The sequence below is a fragment of the Haliotis cracherodii genome, unplaced genomic scaffold (assembly GCF_022045235.1).
Source record: "Haliotis cracherodii isolate W230 unplaced genomic scaffold, xgHalCrac1.p SCAF_5, whole genome shotgun sequence".
Lineage (NCBI taxonomy): Eukaryota > Metazoa > Mollusca > Gastropoda > Lepetellida > Haliotidae > Haliotis > Haliotis cracherodii.
In genome coordinates, this window is record NW_027266308.1 from 68,593,370 (window position 1) to 68,613,952 (window position 20,583).

The following is a 20,583-nucleotide window of genomic DNA, read 5'->3' on the forward strand; positions in this document are numbered from 1 at the left end:
GGGAGAATATCAAAACCTTTACGTCACTTCTCGTAGAGGGCGCTGTAAAGTAAAATGTCAGCGCACTTCTATTCACGTGTAGAATCTACCTAATGTGCTTATTGATACATTTAGAATATTACAATGAAAAGAAACACGTAATTATGAACTTGGATTTATTGCCATCAATTAAAATCAAAATGACATGTTTGTATCGTCCTTGGGAAGGCAGCTGTCACTGGCCGTGAACTGTTGCATAAGCCTGTAGGCCAATTTAGTCGGCGAGGCTCTTACTGTCACGGAGCCACGGTCATAGTGTCAGAAACTGTGCTAACGGGACGGACTCAGAAATACCCATCTGTGCAGACACATTCACGGCGATCGCATGCGCCACACACATCAAACCCAGCAATATGAACTCTATAAGAATACTTGGAGGGATAACTTTGCGGCCATCATCTTTGTGGAAGGTTGTCGTACAGTACCGGACAGTGAAAACTTCCCCTATATGGCGTCAGAAGGTCCCAAAAGTACCAAACAGTTCAAAGACTGCCGTCCCCAAGATTTCAGATGTAAAGCGACTTATTGGCTTGGCCAAACCTGAAAGACTGAAATTAGCAGGTGAGTGTCCATGTCATCCCATGACTCAGCATAAATGGAGTGAGTGAGTGAGTAGTATTTTGGGGTGCATTTAGCAACGCAGGCCTTCTGTGTGACAAGCGACCACTTAAACAATTAGGCCACCCACCACCCATATTACATTAAATATCCAAGTAAAGGGATAGATGTTTTTCAGAGAGTTATGAGGTATGGAATTAGGAAATTATTAGTAGTATTGGAGTGATTTGCAGAGAACTAGATGTTGTGATTGGATCATTGATGCCTAATTGTTACAGATAAAATGTTACTGAAATTGGAAATATTCATAAATGCCAACGACCCGTGAAGATCATGGGGAAGTACAGGACTTCATGCTTGCCGTAAAAGGCGATTATGCTTGTCGTAAGAGGCGACTAACGGGATCGGATGGTCAGGCTCGCTGACTTGGTTGATACATGTCATCGAATCCCAATTGCGAAGATCGATGCTCGTGATGTCAATCACTGGATTCTCTGGTCCAGACTCGATTATTTACAGACCGCCGTCATATAGCTGGAATATTGCTGAGTGTGGCATTAAACAACAAACAAACAAACAAAACAAAGCTTGTTTTGTATGGCCAAATAGAGCCCTTTGGGGGGATCATTGCCTGACCCAAAACCTGTAACGGCTGCAATAGTGCAAGCAGCTGTATACAACGACATTCATTCACTCCTAACAATGTTACAACAATGGCTGTCTGCTGTCAGTGCCAGGGTGTTTTGTTCCACTGCTAGGGAGATAACTGGGATATCAGCTGGTAATAGCAGGGGATGAAAGGAAGATATATATATATCATTATTGATCTGGAATACAGATGGCTCAGTTGGACATTTAATTATTGCTGGTACACAAATGATGAAGTGAGCTGATAAACAAGTAATGAAAAGATACATGGCATGCTGAACTTGAAAGGTTTTCATTTCAAATAATGAAATTTATCTTAACATAAATTTCCATTGTTTTCCCAGGCTTTTCAGTTGTTTGCAGGGTCTAAATAAATGTTTTAATTCCATGCCAACATATTCTATTGGTATTTAAATTTGTGATTAGTCTTTAATGGCAATTAGCCAACTGGTTGTGTATGATTTATTGTCACTTCTGTAGTAGATTGCCTAGTAGCATTTTCAGGAATTGCAGAGTGAAGTAAGTCCCCAGTGTTTCATACAGTAAACTATGTTTATAACGAACACGCTTATAACGAACTGACGGATATAAGAAACTTATGTTTTGGTCCCGGACATTTTCTATATATATAAACTGTATGTATGCTTATAGCAAACTATGGCTGTTATAACGAACTCAAATTAGTGGTCCCTTTGAGTACGTTAGTACTGTAGTTTACTGTACTTGAAATGCAATCTGCCTCACCAATAATTGGCTCAAGAATTCCCTCTAATTTCATGCTTTGGCTACCATGGTTACCACCAAGGCTGAAACTATATCACGTCTTTTGTTTTTCTTTAATTTGATAAATATTTCATTTTTGTGTATTCTAGGAAAATAACAATTTTGACATCAATTTTTAGGTTCAAATGATAGTATAGCATTTTGCACAGCATAACTCATAAACCAGTCGATATTTCTTGATGAAAGTTTGTAAGCACTTCAGAGAGCATATCTCATACAACCCTGATGGCATTCTGGGTAATAATAGGTTCCCAGTATCCTATGCATGTTTTGAGAGGCAATTAATTGGATTGAGCGGTCAGGCTTGGTTGATTGTGTGACGGCCGGGGACATTGCTTATAATGTGGTGTTAACATCTATGACATTATCTTACTGGTTTCTTTCAAACATCCTTGACTCTATGTACTGAGAAGGTGTTTGAAAATGAAAAATGCATGAAATTTCTCCATATGCATGATTTAGAAGGAGGAGGGTTGGTGGTTTTGATCATTAAGAAGGCATACAATTTCTATATATACATGAACTTATGGAGGGGGTGGGTGTGTTTGATCATTAAGAAGGCATACAATTTCTATATATACATGAACTTATGGAGGGGGTGGGTGTGTTTGATCATTAAGAAGGCATACAATTTCTATATATACATGAACTTATGGAGGGGGTGTTTGACCATTAAAAAGACATCAAATTTCGTTGATTTAATCAGAACTTCAGATTCCTGTGCTTAAACAGAAAGATTCTAAAAAATACAAAAAAGGAAGCAACTGATTGATTTCAGGGAGGGAGGGTTAAAAAAAACCCCTATGCCTCAAGTCACTGTTTCACTGAATTCTTTTACATACACCTCGTTGTGTAGGAAAAAATGGTGTGCACTTTTCTTGCCGACGGTATGTGTTGAAATATCGAGAATACAGGGAACTATTTCATGTACATTAGAGTGTTAAAAAATACACTTTGTTATTTTTATCTATTAAAAAATCTGATAATTGAGCACCTGTTTATGTTGGAAAAAATTATTGAGCTCCTAAATATGTTATTTTTTTAATGTCAAACCCAACCCAAACTCTCCCCCCCCCCACCCCTGAGAATCCAATGGTTTCTCTCTTCATGAAAGTATGAACCTGGCAACACAAGGGCATACTCGTGGTCCCTGTTCACTAACATATGACAGCATGTATCCATAGTTACTAGGATGGTTCTGGCCGTGTATTTAACCCCCAACCTTCACGTACAGTGACACAAGTCATGTGTCAGTACATTATTTATGAGATATGCTGGTTTGTTAAAATTTCTGAACAAATGCTGTTTCAGTTATATATGTCTGGATGCATAGGTTACACCCAAGTTGTGCACCTGACCTTGGCGGCAATGGGCAATAGTTGTGAATGAAAATATTTCACAATATGGGCAACCAGCTTGCTCATTTCATGCAATGGGCAGGTAATTGTTCTGCCCAAAGCACGCATTTGAAATTGGTATTGTTTTACATGTTTTTTTTTAATAAATTAAACTCTAATTATTAAGTAAATAAACTATTATAAATAACAACCAAACAAATATCTTAAGAAACTTTATTTTTTAAATAAAAACACATATCAAGCTGTGTTTTCTGCATATAAAGAGTCTCTGGATCACATCACCGCTCAGTTCAGTCACAGTTTGCACAGGTGTTGTGGCTATAGCATGCACTCAACCCCGATTTCAAACACGCAAAGGGCAGATGCACAGATTGGATGTAACATGTCCATCACCTTTTTATCATATGTGACATCTTTAGAGTAGGCCACAGTTGACAACTATTGTTATGTCAGAGCTTGTAACAAGTTGAAGATATTGTGTTGTTGAAAAGCTTCCATGTTCACTGTATTGGGTGGGTGCCATGACCAAGTTATCTGTTTGAATTTTCAATCAGACTGCGTGCTTCACAAGCTTATACTATGCATAAGCCTCAGATTTCTACTCAAATGGATATGCAACACTTAAGCCTGTCAGTAATTAACTCTGCCTCACAAGGGGGCACTGTAATCCAGTTGAAAAGTCAATATTCTTAGCATATATTGTTATAATATAAACTTACTGCTAATGATATTGATTCTAGCATGAATTTGGAATTATTCGATTCTGATTGGTCAATCAGAGACTATAAAATCACAATAAAACCTCGCTGATTGAAACAGCTGGTTTGACAGCTGCATCACCGCAGAAGGTAATAATCATAGAATAGTACCTTTTTTCAGTCATTGTCAGTAGGCATATTTAAGTAATTATATCTACAATTACAGGTTACAAAATGCAAAGTTGTGGTTACTGCGCGTTCTGTTCCAAATTCAATTTTGCACAGTTAAATCTCCAGGTAACCTAGCTCTACATTGAAAACACAGTATGTTTATCTCCTAATTCTCATGTCTGCTGTTTTCAGAAGATTTCATTAAGTTTGAGCTTGCTGTCTTTTCTATTGATAAAATGTGGTGTGTTTTTTTCTGATTGAAAAAAAGCAAAAGGTGACTGAAAGTCAAGTGTGCTCACGTTGTCTGAATGTCATTAAGTTTTACATTTTCAAAATTCCTCTGAAACAACAAGGCTTATGAAATTGAAACTTTGTATGAATGGTAGCTCTGGCTTCTATAAACAGTATTCACAGAATTCCTGTCGATTTTAAAACATGGCGGCCATATTTAAAGCATAATTTTTGCCCATTACCCCAGCAAATTCTGCATGTATCATTATAAAATTGTATATGCAGCAAATATACGGTATGCAGAATGAGATTACGTATATTTATGCAGTATGCAGAATGAGATAATGTATATTAATGTGGTATGCAGAATGAGATTACATATATTTACGAGGTGTGCAGAAGGAGATTACATATATATTTATGCGGTATGCAGAAAGAGATTACGTATATTTATGCAGTATGCAGAATGAGATAATGTATATTTACGTGGTATTCAGAATGAGATTACATATATTTACGTGGTGTGCAGATTGAGATTACGTATATATTTATGCGGTGTGCAGAACGAGATTACGTATATTTATGCATTTGTTTGAATTCCCCTATGGGCAGGATCACAAAAAAAGACTTGTTTGTTTCTAGTTTGATAGAGGTTGTATAAAGATGATTAAAGTATCTTTCATCATATGAACTGGCACACTTTATGTCAGATATCACTGATCACATTCTATGTGTGAATGAATACAATCATTGTTGATCCTCAAACAGAAATCACAAAGGACAATCCACCTGCTTGTGGACTCAGACAAGCAATACAAGAATATAAGCATGGTACATCACACTTGGAATGCTGGGAAGAGAAAACATGTCCATAAAATAACAACTTTGCTGTAGTCAATGATGTTGTGTTTGTTTGTGGGTGTGTAGAAGTACTCCTAGTACAGGTAGTGCTGTTTGGATCACAATGTCCACAACACAACCACCAAGCTGTATTAATAAACTGGAAAGTGCTTCACAGATCATCTGTATTTACATTCTCATGAGACCCGTGAAGATCTGGGGTAGAATAGGTGTTCAGCACCCCATGCTTGTCATATGAGGCGACTAACGGGTGCTCAGGCTCACTGACTTGGTTGATGCATGTTATCGTATCCCAATTGCGTGGATCGATGCTCATGATATCAATCACTGGATTGTCTGGCCCAGACTCGATTATTTACAGATTGCTGGAATATTGCCGAGTGTGGTGTTAAACAAAAGATAAACAAAACACAACATTCTCATGAACACTGTGTACTTCACATAGTCCTATGGACATTCTTGGAATACCCGTGCAGCCAGCACTTGTTGACATGGTGATTATGTGTGAGGGATCAGGAGAATAAGCTGATTCCGGAACTACAATCAATGAGTCCCGAAAGATTTCTTCGATTTAATATTACGATTGCTATGTGATTTCTCTCTAATTTTGCTACCCGTGAAGATCCAGGGTAGAATAGGTCTTTCAACAACCCATGCTTGCCGTAAAAAGCGACTGCTTGTCGTAAAAGGCAACTAACGGGATTTGTTGGTCAGGCTCGCTGACTTGGTTGATGCATGTCATTGTATCCCAATTGCATGGATTGATGCTCATGGTGTTAATCACTGGCATGTCTGGTCCAGACACTATTATTTACAGACTGCCGTCATATAGCTGGAATATTGCTGAGTGCAGCATTAAACAACAAACAAACAAACAAACAAACTCGATAATTTTGCATAATGACCTATCTAGTTGTTAAAATGATCTGGGAGAATTGCCAACAAACTCCTGGCTCAGCGTATGTGATGTCACCATAAAGGTTTAAATTGTAGTGATATTGAGAGTAGAGTTTGATCTCCTTGCCAGGGCCAGGGCTAGCTTGATGTGCCCTTTACTTTGATAGTAGTCATGTGACTATTAGGGCTGTTACGATTCACTCGCCGCCTGTAGTCCTTGTGTCTATCATATTCGGTGACTCCATTCATGAATTGAATTCATTATTCGTGGCCACAACAATCGAATATTTATGAATATGCAAGCATGTGCATTTACATACCCTGTACCTAAAAAATATCCATAAGAACATATTATATGCATAGATTTCTTCAAAGACAACACTCTTATAATATTTAATTTAACAGTATCGTGATCACTGGTCATTGTCACATTTGAGCAGATACTACTATTACTAGTACAATGTACCTGGATAAGTGCAGTATATAAATGTATGATATATTTATAATTAACAAACTATGTCAAATAATTTATGTTGTTCGATGTTTCACTGAATATAACAAATAATTCATTCACTGCTGACTTGTTATTGTATTTGTGAATTAATGTTTGTATTTGTTACCCTATATTCATGATACGATTTGTATTCGCCTCATAGTGTATTCGTTACAGCCCTAGTGACTATTGATATCATGTAATCTTTAGACTGTTTCTGTATTGAGTAAATGAAAAGTTTTAGAGCCTAAGTGTAGTATAGTTGTTATTCCCCTGGGTAATGGATATGTCTGTCTACAGGGGCACTAGGGCTGCTGGTGGTGTCGAGTGGAGTGACCATGGCGGTGCCGTTCTGTATCGGGAAGGTGATCGACATCATCTACACCGCATCACAGGAGGGGAAGATGGAGGAGAAACTCAACTCACTTTGCCAGATACTACTTGTGGTGTTTCTCCTCGGAGGAGTCGCAAACTTCGGACGGGTGTATCTGATGACCGTCGCAGGTCAAAACATTGTGAAGAGACTTCGAGAAAAATTATTTAATTCGGTTATGAAGCAAGAAATTGGATTCTTTGACAAAACTAAAACAGGAGAGTTGATTAATCGTTTGTCAGCCGATGCGTCACTTGTGGGACAGTCAGTGACAAACAACATATCAGATGGACTGAGGTCGATAGCGCAGGCTGTAGGCGGGGTGGGGATGATGGTGAGTTGTGGGGTGGGGGATGGTGAGTTTGGGATGGGTGGGTGGGTGATGGTTAGTTTGAGGTGGGGTGATGGTGCATTTGAGGGGGATGATGGTGAGTTGGGGATGATGGTGAGTTGGAAGGGGATGATGGTGAGTTGGAAGGGGATGATGGTGAGTTGGAAGGGGATGATGGTGAGTATGGTGGTGTGGGTGAGTGAGTGGAAGGTTGTGTACGTATTGTGAATTATTTGAGTGAGGTAGTGGAAGGTGGCATATGACAAGTAACAGACAAATGAATAATGGAGTTCGAGATTTGAACCTTGATTTATCTGATGTGAACTATGGAAGGTCCTGAGGTTCTTGAGGTTTTCTGCTGTGCCCTGTTAATGTTAAAATTTCAAGATTTCAGTTATTTGATTTAACTGCTGTAGGATCACTATGATTTCAAACCTGGCTATTGCTTGATATTGTCCTACCTTCAAGGTCCTAATTATCATTGACTTCTTTGTTGCCATCGTTTACAGGTGTATGTCTCCGCCAAGCTTACAGCCATATCCCTGGGCATTGTGCCGCCTGTAGCCCTTGTGTCTATCATATATGGCCGCTATGTGCGGAACATCACCAAGCAAGTACAGACCTCCCTTGCTGATGCTACTCAGGTAGAGTGCTACTTTCCTAATAACATTTAATGTAGTCTAACAATATAGAGTAACTACCTTTGGACAAAAATAAGTTTCAGGCAACACATTGAACATACAATTGTAGCTGTGATCGTTCTCATCCAATCACATCCCTGGTGATGAGGGGAGACTACTTAAGGTTTTCAGCTGTGATAGTTCTCATCCAATCACATCCCTGGTGATGAGGGGAGACAACTTAAGGTTTTCAGCTGTGATCGTTCTCATCCAATCACATCCCTGGTGATGAGGGGAGACAACTTAAGGTTTTCAGCTGTGATGGTTCTCATCAAATCACATCCTTGGTGATGAGGGGAGACAACTTAAGGTTTTCAGCTGTGATCTATCTCAGCCATTAACATCCCTGGTGATGAGGGGAGACAACGCTGTACACTAGTAGTGGCATGTAGAGAATTTAGTCCTAGATACTGGGTTTCATTGTCATGTGTTTAATCCTTCAGAAACTACAATAGTATTTTAACTGCAGCTGGCTGAGGAGAAGGTGGGCAATATCCGCACAGTGCGAGCGTTCGCGCAAGAGGAGAAGGAATGTGCAGCATATGACCGGAAGATCAGCCATGTCCTGAAGCTCTCGTACAAGGAGGCACTGGCTCGCGGAGTCTTCTGGGGATTTGTAAGTACTGGCGATGCATCATTTGTTCAATAATGATGAGGACTGGGTGGTACAAAGTTAACCTGTCACAAACCTTTCCTCCTATACTGTGATGTCAGGTAATGTCATTTGCATTTGTCTAAAGCAGGGATCTGGAGAATTATTTTTTCCAATCGGACATTTGTGTGTTGGTAATGCCCACCTCATATTTGAGAGTGTGTATGAATAAAATGATAAAAGAATAATGTCAAGAGGCACTTTCATAACATATACCCTATTTTCTTGAGTATAGTGCACCTATTTTTGCATAAAACTCACCACAATTAGTTTTGATGTTTTTTCCCCCACACAAACTAAAGACATTACCATGAGCATGTAACACCGGAAATACCATGGCAACAAATCGATACTGAATTACGCAATTTAATCCTGTTATTACACTATCTGGTTATTAAAAGTGTTTTTTGTATAAATGGAGTTTCTAATCTATTTTATTAAATTTATTTAAGATTTCATTCAACATGTTCAATATTGTCTACATTAATTTCGGCGATATCGTGTGTGAAGTGACTGTTATTTACAAAAGCCACAGTCAGATTACTAAACACCTAAAGACCTTGAAATAAACTTTAGTTGACAAAAAATGTATACATATATCAAAGATGCTGACTTTCACTAATTAAAAGTCATATTTACTGTAGTTTGACAATTATCAACATTATGTTTTTGGCAAGTTCATGGGAAGTCTCAACGGTGATGGGTCAAATAGTTCAAAACATGAAATATATCCCGCAACAGCTATCAGGGTCCCGTTCTCTTACAACTCTTATGGTTTTTATCATTTTAAATATACATGGTAAAAGCTACGACTAAAATAACAAGATATTGGAATATATTATTTCTGATGAAATAAGAGTTTAAAATACAATTCTTCCATCAATGCATCAAAATTCTATCAAGTTATGTTATTGTGTATTTTCTCACCAAACCACCAGTTGATTGGTAGAAAATGTGGGTACATGTGATTGCTATTTCATGCTTAGTTTACAAGAACATATACACAGTAAACTTTATTTCTGCATATAAAACAATGCCTAGTAGAACAGGAAATACAATTTAATTTGTGAATCATCATGTCTGCTGATATTTTCTCCAAATTTTCTCCATTTTTAATGACCAATTTAAATTTGTTATCACCTGAAGTCCCTGAAGGTATTTTTTTACCACACATAATATCATGTTGACCAATAGCACTTGGTCATAATGGCAAGTCGTATATACACTAATCAACAAAAAAACACATGTCATTCTGGCTGCACCTTTATTTTGTATTGTTTGTTGTGAAATCCGTTTTGAGGTTGTAATGTCTGGCAAGTCCTTTCTCGAAAATATCAGTTTGGCTTATTTAAAAAAATCCAGACCGGTTTCTGAATCGCTGGTCTAAGGAATAAGTTATCTCCCTTGTTTCTGTCTAAAACTGGGATGTCAGGTAATGTTGTCAGTCTAAAGCATGAGGTATCTCCCCTGTTTCTGTCACAGACGGGGATGTCAAGTAATGTCATCGTACTGTCAGTCTAAAGCATTAGTTATCTCCCCCTGTTTCTGTCACAGACGGGAATGTCATGTAATGTCATCGTCTGTCAGTTAAAAGCATGAGTTATCTCCCCCTGTTTCTGTCACAGATGGGGATGTCAAGTAATGTCATCGTCTGTCAGTCTAAAGCATGGGTTATCTCCCCCTGTTTCTGTTACAGACGGGGATGTCAGGTAATGTCATCGTGCTGTCAGTCTAAAGCATGAGTTATCTCCCCCTGTTTCTGTCACAGACTGGGATGTCAGGTAATGTCATTGTGCTGTCAGTCTTAAGCATGGGTTATCTCCCCCTGTTTCTGTTGCAGACGGGGATGTCAGGTAATGTCATCGTGCTGTCGGTCTTAAGCATGGGTTATCTCCCCCTGTTTCTGTTGCAGACGGGGATGTCAGGTAATGTCATCGTGCTGTCGGTCTTCTACTACGGGGGACTGATGATGACCGAGTCACAGATGACTGTAGGGGAGCTGTCAGCCTTCCTTCTGTATGCAGCCTACGTGGGAGTGTCCATGGGAGGTGAGCTCGCGGAACTTGTACGCGCTGGAATAAATAGGCCTGTTTCCTGAACATACGATAAAGTACATGACAATTCAAAAATGAAACATGGTCTTGATTCATTAATACATGTGTTTACATATGGTTATCGATTGTAAGTACATTATCTGCAGATGGTTTATGAATCTGTGTTATTATTTTTACTTTTTTTATTTATACATGTGAATTATGGTTTATGTTCCAGGGTTGACGACTTTCTACACAGAGTTGATGCGTGGCCTGGGGGCAAGTTCCCGGCTCTGGCAGCTGGTGGACAGAGAGCCCAGGATTCCCGTGGCAGGTATGAACTCACTTCCTCCTCCTTCACTTCCCACTCCCACCTTCCACCTTCCTTCCTTCCTCACTCCCTCCCTCCCTCCCTCACTCACTCACTCACTCACTCCTTCCTCCCTCCCTCGCATCTCTCACTCTTCACTCCCACTTTACCTCCTCCCCTCCCACCCCACCGCCCCTTACCCCCTCCCTCAATCACTCACTCCCCATTCCCTCCATACCTCCTACTTTCTTCCCTCCATCACACCCCACTTCTTCCTTCCTCCCCTTCTCTCTCTCTCCCTCATTCCTCCCCTTCCTTCCCCTCCTTCACTCATTCTCCACTCCCTTCCTCCCCACTCCCTCCTTCCCCTCCTCACTCCTTCCCCTCCTCACTCTTTCCCTCTCCACTCCCTCCTTCCTCCTTCCCTCCCTCACTCACTCCCTCCACTGAGGACCTATTCTAAGCCAGAATCCCAACAGGGTTACAATAAGAATCGGTTTGTGAGTGGATGAGTTTGGCATAATAAGTGAGGAAGTGTACGAAGTAGTGTTCATTTTAAGAAGTTATTTTCAATCTATGTTTCAGCTGGTCTGTCACCATCCATGTCACCCCAGGGCAACATTAACTTCAACAATATCAATTTCCATTATCCATCCCGTCCTGAGACGACCATTTTCTCCGACCTGAGCCTGAATGTCCCGTCTGGGTCTGTGACAGCCGTAGTTGGTCCTAGTGGGTCGGGGAAGTCCACACTCGGTTCTCTGCTCCTCCGTATGTACGATCCCACGCAAGGTAAGTACACTCCCCACTTGTACGATCCCACACAAGGTAAGTACACTCCCCACTTGTACGATCCCACGCAAGGTAAGTACACTCCCCACTTGTACGATCCCACACAAGGTAAGTACACTCCCCACTTGTACGATCCCACGCAAGGTAAGTACACTCCCCACTTGTACGATCCCACGCAAGGTAAGTAGACTCCCCACTTGTACGATCCCACGCAAGGTAAGTACACTCCCCACTTGTACGATCCCACACAAGGTAAGTAGACTCCCCACTTGTACGATCCCACGCAAGGTAAGTACACTCCCCACTTGTACGATCCCACGCAAGGTAAGTACACTCCCCGCATGTACGATCCCACACAAGATAAGTACACTCCCCACTTGTACGATCCCACACAAGGTAAGTACACTCCCCACTTGTACGATCCCACACAAGATAAGTACACTCCCCACTTGTACGATCCCACACAAGGTAAGTACACTCCCCACTTGTACGATCCCACACAAGGTAAGTACACGCCCCACTTGTACGATCCCACACAAGATAAGTACACTCCCCACTTGTACGATCACACGCAAGGTAAGTACACTCCCCACTTGTACGATCCCACGCAAAGTAAGTACACTCCCCACTTGTACGATCCCACACAAGGTAAGTACACTCCCCACTTGTACGATCCCACACAAGGTAAGTACACTCCCCACTTGTACGATCCTACACAAGATAAGTACACTCCCCACTTGTACGATCCCACACAAGATAAGTACACTCCCCACTTGTACGATCCCACGCAAGGTAAGTACACTCCCCGTATGTACGATCCCACACAAGGTAAGTACACTCCCCACTTGTACAATCCCACACAAGGTAAGTACACTCCCCACTTGTACGATCCCATCTCATTACAATATTTGAAGGGGCTGTTTGTTTTACATTTTCAATATTAGAAAACATTTACAGAAATAGATTTTTACGTTACATTTTGACAGTGTACATTTTACGAGAAGCTACAATAGGTTGATAAGTGTAAGACGATCTTAACTCTCACACCTTAGCATAGACTTACAACAATCAAAGCGCTAAGGTGATCTTAAATCCAATACTTGAACATTGACTTACGACAATCATAGCTCTAAGATAATTGTAACTGCCATACTATAACATAGACTTACGACAATGGCAGCACTAAGTTCCTCAGTTGGTGGTAAAGTAGAACACTGCTGATGACGTGTGACTGTTTGTAGGAAGCGTCCAGCTGGACGGCCAAGATATTCGAGAGTTGAACCCCACCTGGCTCAGGAATCAGATCGGAACTGTCAGCCAGGTGAGAGACGTGCTACCTGTTTATCTGCCATGTTGCATCACATGTGTTTTGTTGTCTTGGTGCTTTCTCTTTTCAGTCACCTGTCCCTCAGGGGATATGCATGCTAGACTTCCACATTATTTAAGAAATAAACGACAAGTGGGAGTTGTTCATTGTACAAATTCTTATATGAGATACCAACATTTTGTAGAGTGTCTTTAAGGATGTTAATAAAATGTACAAGCTTTAAGAATATTTACCTGTATTTAATATGATGATTACAATCCGACCTTGGCAATGTGGGACAAGTTTATGAAGGTTATGTTAAGTATTTCCCGGATATTCTCACAATTTTATCGATTATCTGTACCTTTTCTCCTAAATACCAATTGTCATATCTCTCCCACATTTTGATGCGATCGTTTGGCCATCCGTTTATCAGCATTGCCCAGCTTCATCTAAGGGGAACAACTCACTAGACACTTCCCTCTCAAAAATAATGTCGTCCAATTTACGACGTCAGCAATTTGCGAGTGCATGTTCAAATCATTGTTCTTTGCAATCTATCGTGTAGCTATCTTATATTCCACTATAATGCTTTCGAGCTGTTAGTAACAGCTTCTAAAGCTGTTGAAATTTAATGTTTGTCTTGAGGTCCTTGAAGTTGAAACACTGTTACTGTTACATCACAGGTTATCCTCTCAGAAATCAGTGAATCAAGTGTATTGAAAAATTGCATTCAGTCTTTGACAAGATTTGAAATATTGAGGGGTTTTTTTAAGTCTAAAATATATGCCAACATGTGCTGTTATTCCCAGGAGCCTGTGTTGTTTTCCTGCTCCATCGCTGAAAACATCGGCTACGGTGCCAGCAACCCCACCGCTGTGACGGACGACCAGATTATTACGGCAGCCAAACAAGCAAACGCTTACAACTTTATCCAGTCATTCCCAGAGGGCTTCCAGACTCTGGTCGGGGAGAGAGGACATATGTTGTCAGGTACATCCGCACACATCGTCACTGGGTCATAATGACAGACTGGACTGCCAGTATCCAGCAAACGCCGTGTGTATCAGGTCAACCGTGACACTGCACTGGTGGAAGTACCTGGTAGTCAGCTGTAACAAATGTTAAATTTGGGCCATGGGAGGCGTGCCAATTTACACTTGTCAGAGGGATCTGTACTTTACTGAGAAAGTGTTATCCCAAATATAACATTTGTGACAGTTGACCACTTTCTAAAATGGTATTGTGTGTTCACGGTAGTAGACTGATCAAGTATCACTGGGATGAACGCTGCGGTGACAGACGATACTGAAACAGTATTGTGTCCTCTTCCCGACCCACACTCACAACAGGCCACCTTCAAGTAACCAGGGAAATAGTGTCACTCAGCGGCCGAAGTTGATGGGTCTCATGGGAGTTATGCCCCTTAGTTGTGGTTTCATGTTGCAGATTTGCCAGGTTCTAATCCTGTGTGTCTGTCTGTCTGTCTGTCTGTCTGTCTCTCTGTCCGTCTCTCTGTCTGCCTCTCAGTCTGTCTGTCTGTCTGTCTGCCTCTCTGTCTGTCTGTCTGTATGTCTGTCTGCTCATGGGTTCCATGTCTGTTCTACAGGGCTGTGACACACGGGGCTGCCCTCCCGCCGTGAGCTGTCATGACAAAGCGTCAATACTATTCACCATTCACTCTGCCCTTTACTGACTCTGGTCTGGTTACATCCCGGACCCCCTGATTAATGGGGATTGGGTGGGTACAATGTCTAACCTAGCTGATGTGTCTCACTGTAGCCAGATAGCCTGGATTGTAATTGGCTGAACCCTTGAAAAGGGGATTAGTACCGCTTCATCGTCTGACAGAACCCTCGCAATCTTTGAGTAGTATCAAAGAGTGCGCTTGAGTGTGGAATCAGCGACAGTCTACATTTCAACAGTTCAACATTTCTTTTGGTCTGTGTCTTTGCCTTCAGGTGGTCAGAGGCAGAGAGTTGCTATAGCCAGGGCGATCTTGAAGGTAATAAATATATTTTTCAAACAGTTATGTATATTACTCATAAAAGTTAAAGAGCACTTGATTTTTTCACTTTACTATGCAGTAATCTGTCATATGAAAAGGTCAAATGTGCTTTGATTTCTTTTGAGTAGTATATATATTAATGTCTGAATTAAAAGATCACCGTTGTTGCATCTGATTCATTTGAATATTTGGCCTAACCATTACTTCATGGACTGGGACCCCGTGGGGACCCAGGTAGGAATAAGTCAAGTCTACTGCTTGTCATGAAGAGGCCACTATATCGGTGACTGGGTTGATGGACGACATGGGATGTTGCTCACACTGTCAACCACTTCATGGTCAGATACTGTACAGGATGCTATAATATAGCTGCAATACTGCTGACCGTGGTGTACAACATTTATGTCGTGTACAAGGAAATATATGATCAGTCTGGTACCCGGTAATTATGTTTCCCCATGCTTTCAGGATCCCAAGATTCTGCTCCTGGATGAGGCGACGAGGTTAGTATGTCAACAATTTACATGCAAGTTTTCTGCCCTTCAGAATAGGTCTTTAATAAACCCATGCTTACCGTAAAAGGCGACCATGCTTGTCATAAGAGGCAACTTATCGGGTGGTCAAGCTCATTGACTTGGTTGATGCCTGTCATCGTATCCCAATTGCATGGATTGATGATCATAATATCAATCACTGGTCTGGTCCAGACTCGATTATTTACAGACCACGTAATCTAGCTAGAATATTGCTGAGTGCGGCGTTAAACAACATACTAGTGTATTACTTGTGTAAAGTGAGTGTATTACTTGTGTAACATGATTGTATTACCAGTGTACCATGAGTGTATTACTTGTGTAACATGATTGTATTACCAGTGTAACGTGAGTGTATTACTAGTGTAACGTGAGTGTATTACCAGTGTAACGTGAGTGTATCACTAGTGTAACGTGAGTGTATTACCAGTGTAACGTGAGTGTATTACTAGTGTAATGTGAGTGTATTACCAGTGTACCATGAGTGTATTACTAGTGTTACGTGAGTGTATTACTAGTGTAACGTGAGTGTATTACTAGTGTAATGTGAGTGTATTACCAGTGTACCATGAGTGTATTACTAGTGTTACGTGAGTGTATTACTAGTGTAACGTGAGTGTATTACTAGTGTAACTTGAGTGTATTACCAGTGTAACATGAGTGTATTACTAGTGTAACGTGAGTGTATTACTAGTGTAACGTGAGTGTATTACCAGTGTAACATGAGTGTATTACTAGTGTAATGTGAGTGTATTACCAGTGTAACATGAGTGTATTACCAGTGTAACGTGAGTGTATTACTAGTGTAACGTGAGTGTATTACTCTCGTTACGTGAGTGTATTACTAGTGTAACGTGAGTGTATTACCAGTGTAACGTGAGTGTATTACCAGTGTAACGTGAGTGTATTACTAGTGTAACGTGAGTGTATTACTAGTGTAACGTGAGTGTATTACCAGTGTAACGTGAGTGTATTACCAGTGTAACGTGAGTGTATTACTAGTGTAACGTGAGTGTATTACCAGTGTAACGTGAGTGTATTACCAGTGTAACGTGAGTGTATTACCAGTGTAACGTGAGTGTATTACCAGTGTAACGTGAGTGTATTACTAGTGTAACGTGAGTGTATTACTCTCGTTACGTGAGTGTATTACTAGTGTAACGTGAGTGTATTACCAGTGTAACGTGAGTGTATTACCAGTGTAACGTGAGTGTATTACTAGTGTAACGTGAGTGTATTACTAGTGTAACGTGAGTGTATTACTCTCGTTACGTGAGTGTATTACTAGTGTAACGTGAGTGTATTACCAGTGTAACGTGAGTGTATTACCAGTGTAATGTGAGTGTATTACTTGTGTAACGTGAGTGTATTACCAGTGTAACATGAGTGTATTACCAGTGTAACGTGAGTGTATTACTAGTGTAACGTGAGTGTATTACCAGTGTAACGTGAGTGTATTACCAGTGTAACATGAGTGTATTACCAGTGTAACGTGAGTGTATTACTAGTGTAACATGATTGTATTACCAGTGTAACGTGAGTGTATTACTAGTGTAACGTGAGTGTATTACTTGTGTAACGTGAGTGTATTAGCAGTGTAACGTGAGTGTATTACCAGTGTAACGTGAGTGTATTACCAGTGTAACATGAGTGTATTACTAGTGTAACGTGAGTGTATTACTAGTGTAACGTGAGTGTATTACCAGTGTAACGTGAGTGTATTACTAGTGTAACATGATTGTATTACCAGTGTAACGTGAGTGTATTACCAGTGTAACGTGAGTGTATTACCAGTGTAACGTGAGTGTATTACCAGTGTAACGTGAGTGTATTACTAGTGTAACATGATTGTATTACCAGTGTAACGTGAGTGTATTACCAGTGTAACGTGAGTGTATTACCAGTGTAACATGAGTGTATTACCAGTGTAACGTGAGTGTATTACTAGTGTAACATGATTGTATTACCAGTGTAACGTGAGTGTATTACTAGTGTAACGTGAGTGTATTACTTGTGTAACGTGAGTGTATTACCAGTGTAACGTGAGTGTATTACCAGTGTAACGTGAGTGTATTACCAGTGTAACATGAGTGTATTACTAGTGTAACGTGAGTGTATTACTAGTGTAACGTGAGTGTATTACTCTCGTTACGTGAGTGTATTACTAGTGTAACGTGAGTGTATTACCAGTGTAACGTGAGTGTATTACTAGTGTAACGTGAGTGTATTACTAGTGTAACGTGAGTGTATTACTCTCGTTACGTGAGTGTATTACTAGTGTAACGTGAGTGTATTACTAGTGTAACATGATTGTATTACCAGTGTAACGTGAGTGTATTACTAGTGTAACGTGAGTGTATTACTCTCGTTACGTGAGTGTATTACTTGTGTAACGTGAGTGTATTACCAGTGTAACATGAGTGTATTACCAGTGTAACATGAGTGTATTACTAGTGTAACGTGAGTGTATTACTAGTGTAACGTGAGTGTATTACTAGTGTAACGTGAGTGTATTACTAGTGTAACATGAGTGTATTACTAGTGTAACGTGAGTGTATTACTAGTGTAACGTGAGTGTATTACCAGTGTAACGTGAGTGTATTACCAGTGTAACGTGAGTGTATTACTAGTGTAACGTGAGTGTATTACTAGTGTAACGTGAGTGTATTACTCTCGTTACGTGAGTGTATTACTAGTGTAACGTGAGTGTATTACCAGTGTAACGTGAGTGTATTACCAGTGTAACATGAGTGTATTACCAGTGTAACGTGAGTGTATTACTAGTGTAACGTGAGTGCATTACCAGTGTAACATGAGTGTATTACCAGTGTAACATGATTGTATTACCTGTGTAACGTGAGTGAATTACCAGTGTAACTGTTACTGTGTTCCTATATTTGCAGTGCCCTGGATGCAGAGAGCGAGTATCTTGTCCAGGAAGCCTTGGAGAGGCTGATGGTAGGCCGGACAGTTATCACAATAGCCCACAGACTCTCTACAATCAAAACAGCCAATCAGATAGCTGTGATAAACGACGGCTGTATTGTGGAGGCTGGGAGCTACGATGAACTCATGTTGTTGACAGATGGGATGTTCCGGAGACTGGTCGAACGACAAACTATAACACGATGAGAAGCGGCATAATTCACAGACACAAAGTTCTATATCAAAATGTATCAGTGACAGTGATACATAAATACCTCAGTCACGTGGGTTACGCAACTATGGGGTGGGGTGGGGTGGGGTGGGGTGGGGTGGGGCTAGATCAAGGGGAGGTAATCCATGTTGATTATTCAGGATATATCAATATGGTCTCTGATGAGAACAAAGAACTCAGTTTTCCAAAATATACTGTCAGAAAAATAGCTGGCTTTTCATCTCATAGTAGCTAGGATATAATGATGTATCACCTCATGGTAGCTGGGATATAAGTGATGTATCACCTCGTAGTAGCTGGGATGTAAGTGATGTATCACCTCATAGTAGCTGGGATGTTTATCACCTCATAGTAGCTGGGATGTTTATCACCTCATAGTAGCTGGGATGTTTATCACCTCATAATAGCTGGGATATAAGTGATGTATCACCTCATAGTAGCTGGGATGTAAGTGATGTTTTAGCTCGTAGTAGCTGGGATATAAGTGGTTTATCACCTCATAGTAGCAGGGATGTTTATCACCCCATAGTAGCTAGGATATAAGTGGTTTATCACCTCATAATAGCTGGGATGTTTATCACCTCATAGTAGCTAGGATATAAGTGGTTTATCACCTCATAGTAGCTGGGATGTTTATCACCTCATGGTAGCTGGGATGTTTATCACCTCATAGTAGCTGGGATGTTTACCACCTCATAGTAGCTGGGATGTTTACCACCTCATTGTAGCTGGGATGTTTACCACCTCATAGTAGCTGGAATGTTTACCACCTCATAGTAGCTGGGATATAAGTGGTTTATCACCTCATAGTAGCTGGGATGTTTATCACCTCATAGTAGCTAGGATGTAAGTGGTTTATCACCTCATAGTAGCTGGAATGTTTATCACCTCATAGTAGCTCAGATGTTTACCACCTCATAGTAGCTGGGATGTACCAGTAAGTGGTCAACTGATGAAGTTGTGCATCATTTACACATACTGGAATAAGTTTTTGTAGGCACAATGATCATTATGCAAGTTTTGATAAAGTGTTTCATATTGAAGGTGCTGTGTATGAGGAGCTGTAGATGATTCTGCTAGTTACCTGATACCATTATGTTGTGATGGTCTCATTGAATGAGGAAGACAGTTATACTGGCTGGGAGTCACACAGTTAGGTTATTCTTGTTAACAGAAAAGGACATATGATTGGTAGGTCAAAGTTACCATTTTTCTTGGTTAGAAAAGTGTTTGATAGTGTTTGTAGGAGATTTGTTTCATTCCGATATATTATTAGAAATAGCAGATGACTGGTTAAAAAATGTTTTATTTATTTTGTTAGTATTTTGTACAACTAGTCACAGAATTGTTACAAGAGTGTGTCCTGTTTTGTTTTATTGTGTATGGTCTATTTTTATCACTTCTTTTTTCATTAGTTGAACAGTGTTTCTAATCTATATGTTTCATGGCGGAGTGTATATAATCCAGATTGTTGCTATATAATATATACATATATCCCATATCAGCTCTGTGAGTAGTGTGGAGTGAAGCATGGAGGTGGTGATATCAAATATTCCATGAAAGTGTCAGGGACTTACTGCTTGTTATTGTTCAGAACTGTTCATGTATTTAAGGAGGAGTCAAGGTTAGACCCAGCAACCTATGTATGTGATCAGAAGCAACTTAAATGGA

The 20,583-nt window shown here is 40.3% G+C and overlaps 1 protein-coding gene across 2 annotated transcripts; it reads left to right on the plus strand.

Moving 5' to 3' along the window:
• The first annotated feature begins 55 nt into the window (after positions 1–55).
• Positions 56–18,979, plus strand: LOC139442331 (ATP-binding cassette sub-family B member 10, mitochondrial-like). 2 transcript variants are annotated; one of them, XM_071223127.1, is made up of 12 exons: positions 56–600; positions 7,038–7,444; positions 7,951–8,085; positions 8,591–8,737; positions 10,686–10,821; positions 11,045–11,140; positions 11,702–11,908; positions 13,150–13,229; positions 14,027–14,207; positions 15,176–15,219; positions 15,691–15,725; positions 18,659–18,979. In XM_071223127.1, exons 1-12 carry the CDS (start codon positions 393–395, stop codon positions 18,885–18,887), a joined length of 1,905 nt encoding a protein of 634 aa, XP_071079228.1. In that variant the 5' UTR covers positions 56–392; the 3' UTR covers positions 18,888–18,979. The 2 variants fall into 2 exon arrangements, with proteins under 2 accessions (XP_071079228.1, XP_071079229.1); XM_071223128.1 differs by lacking the exon at positions 11,702–11,908.
• Positions 18,980–20,583: the final 1,604 nt, after the last annotated feature.

Excerpts from the sequence above, each read along its gene's own strand:
- LOC139442331 (XM_071223127.1), top strand. The coding sequence starts at position 393 with ATGAACTCTATAAGAATACTTGGAGGGATAACTTTGCGGCCATCATCT. Across the intron at positions 601-7,037 it reads TGAAAGACTGAAATTAGCAG|GGGCACTAGGGCTGCTGGTG; the intron begins GTGAGTGTCCAT and ends GTCTGTCTACAG. Across the intron at positions 13,230-14,026 it reads AGATCGGAACTGTCAGCCAG|GAGCCTGTGTTGTTTTCCTG; the intron begins GTGAGAGACGTG and ends TGTTATTCCCAG.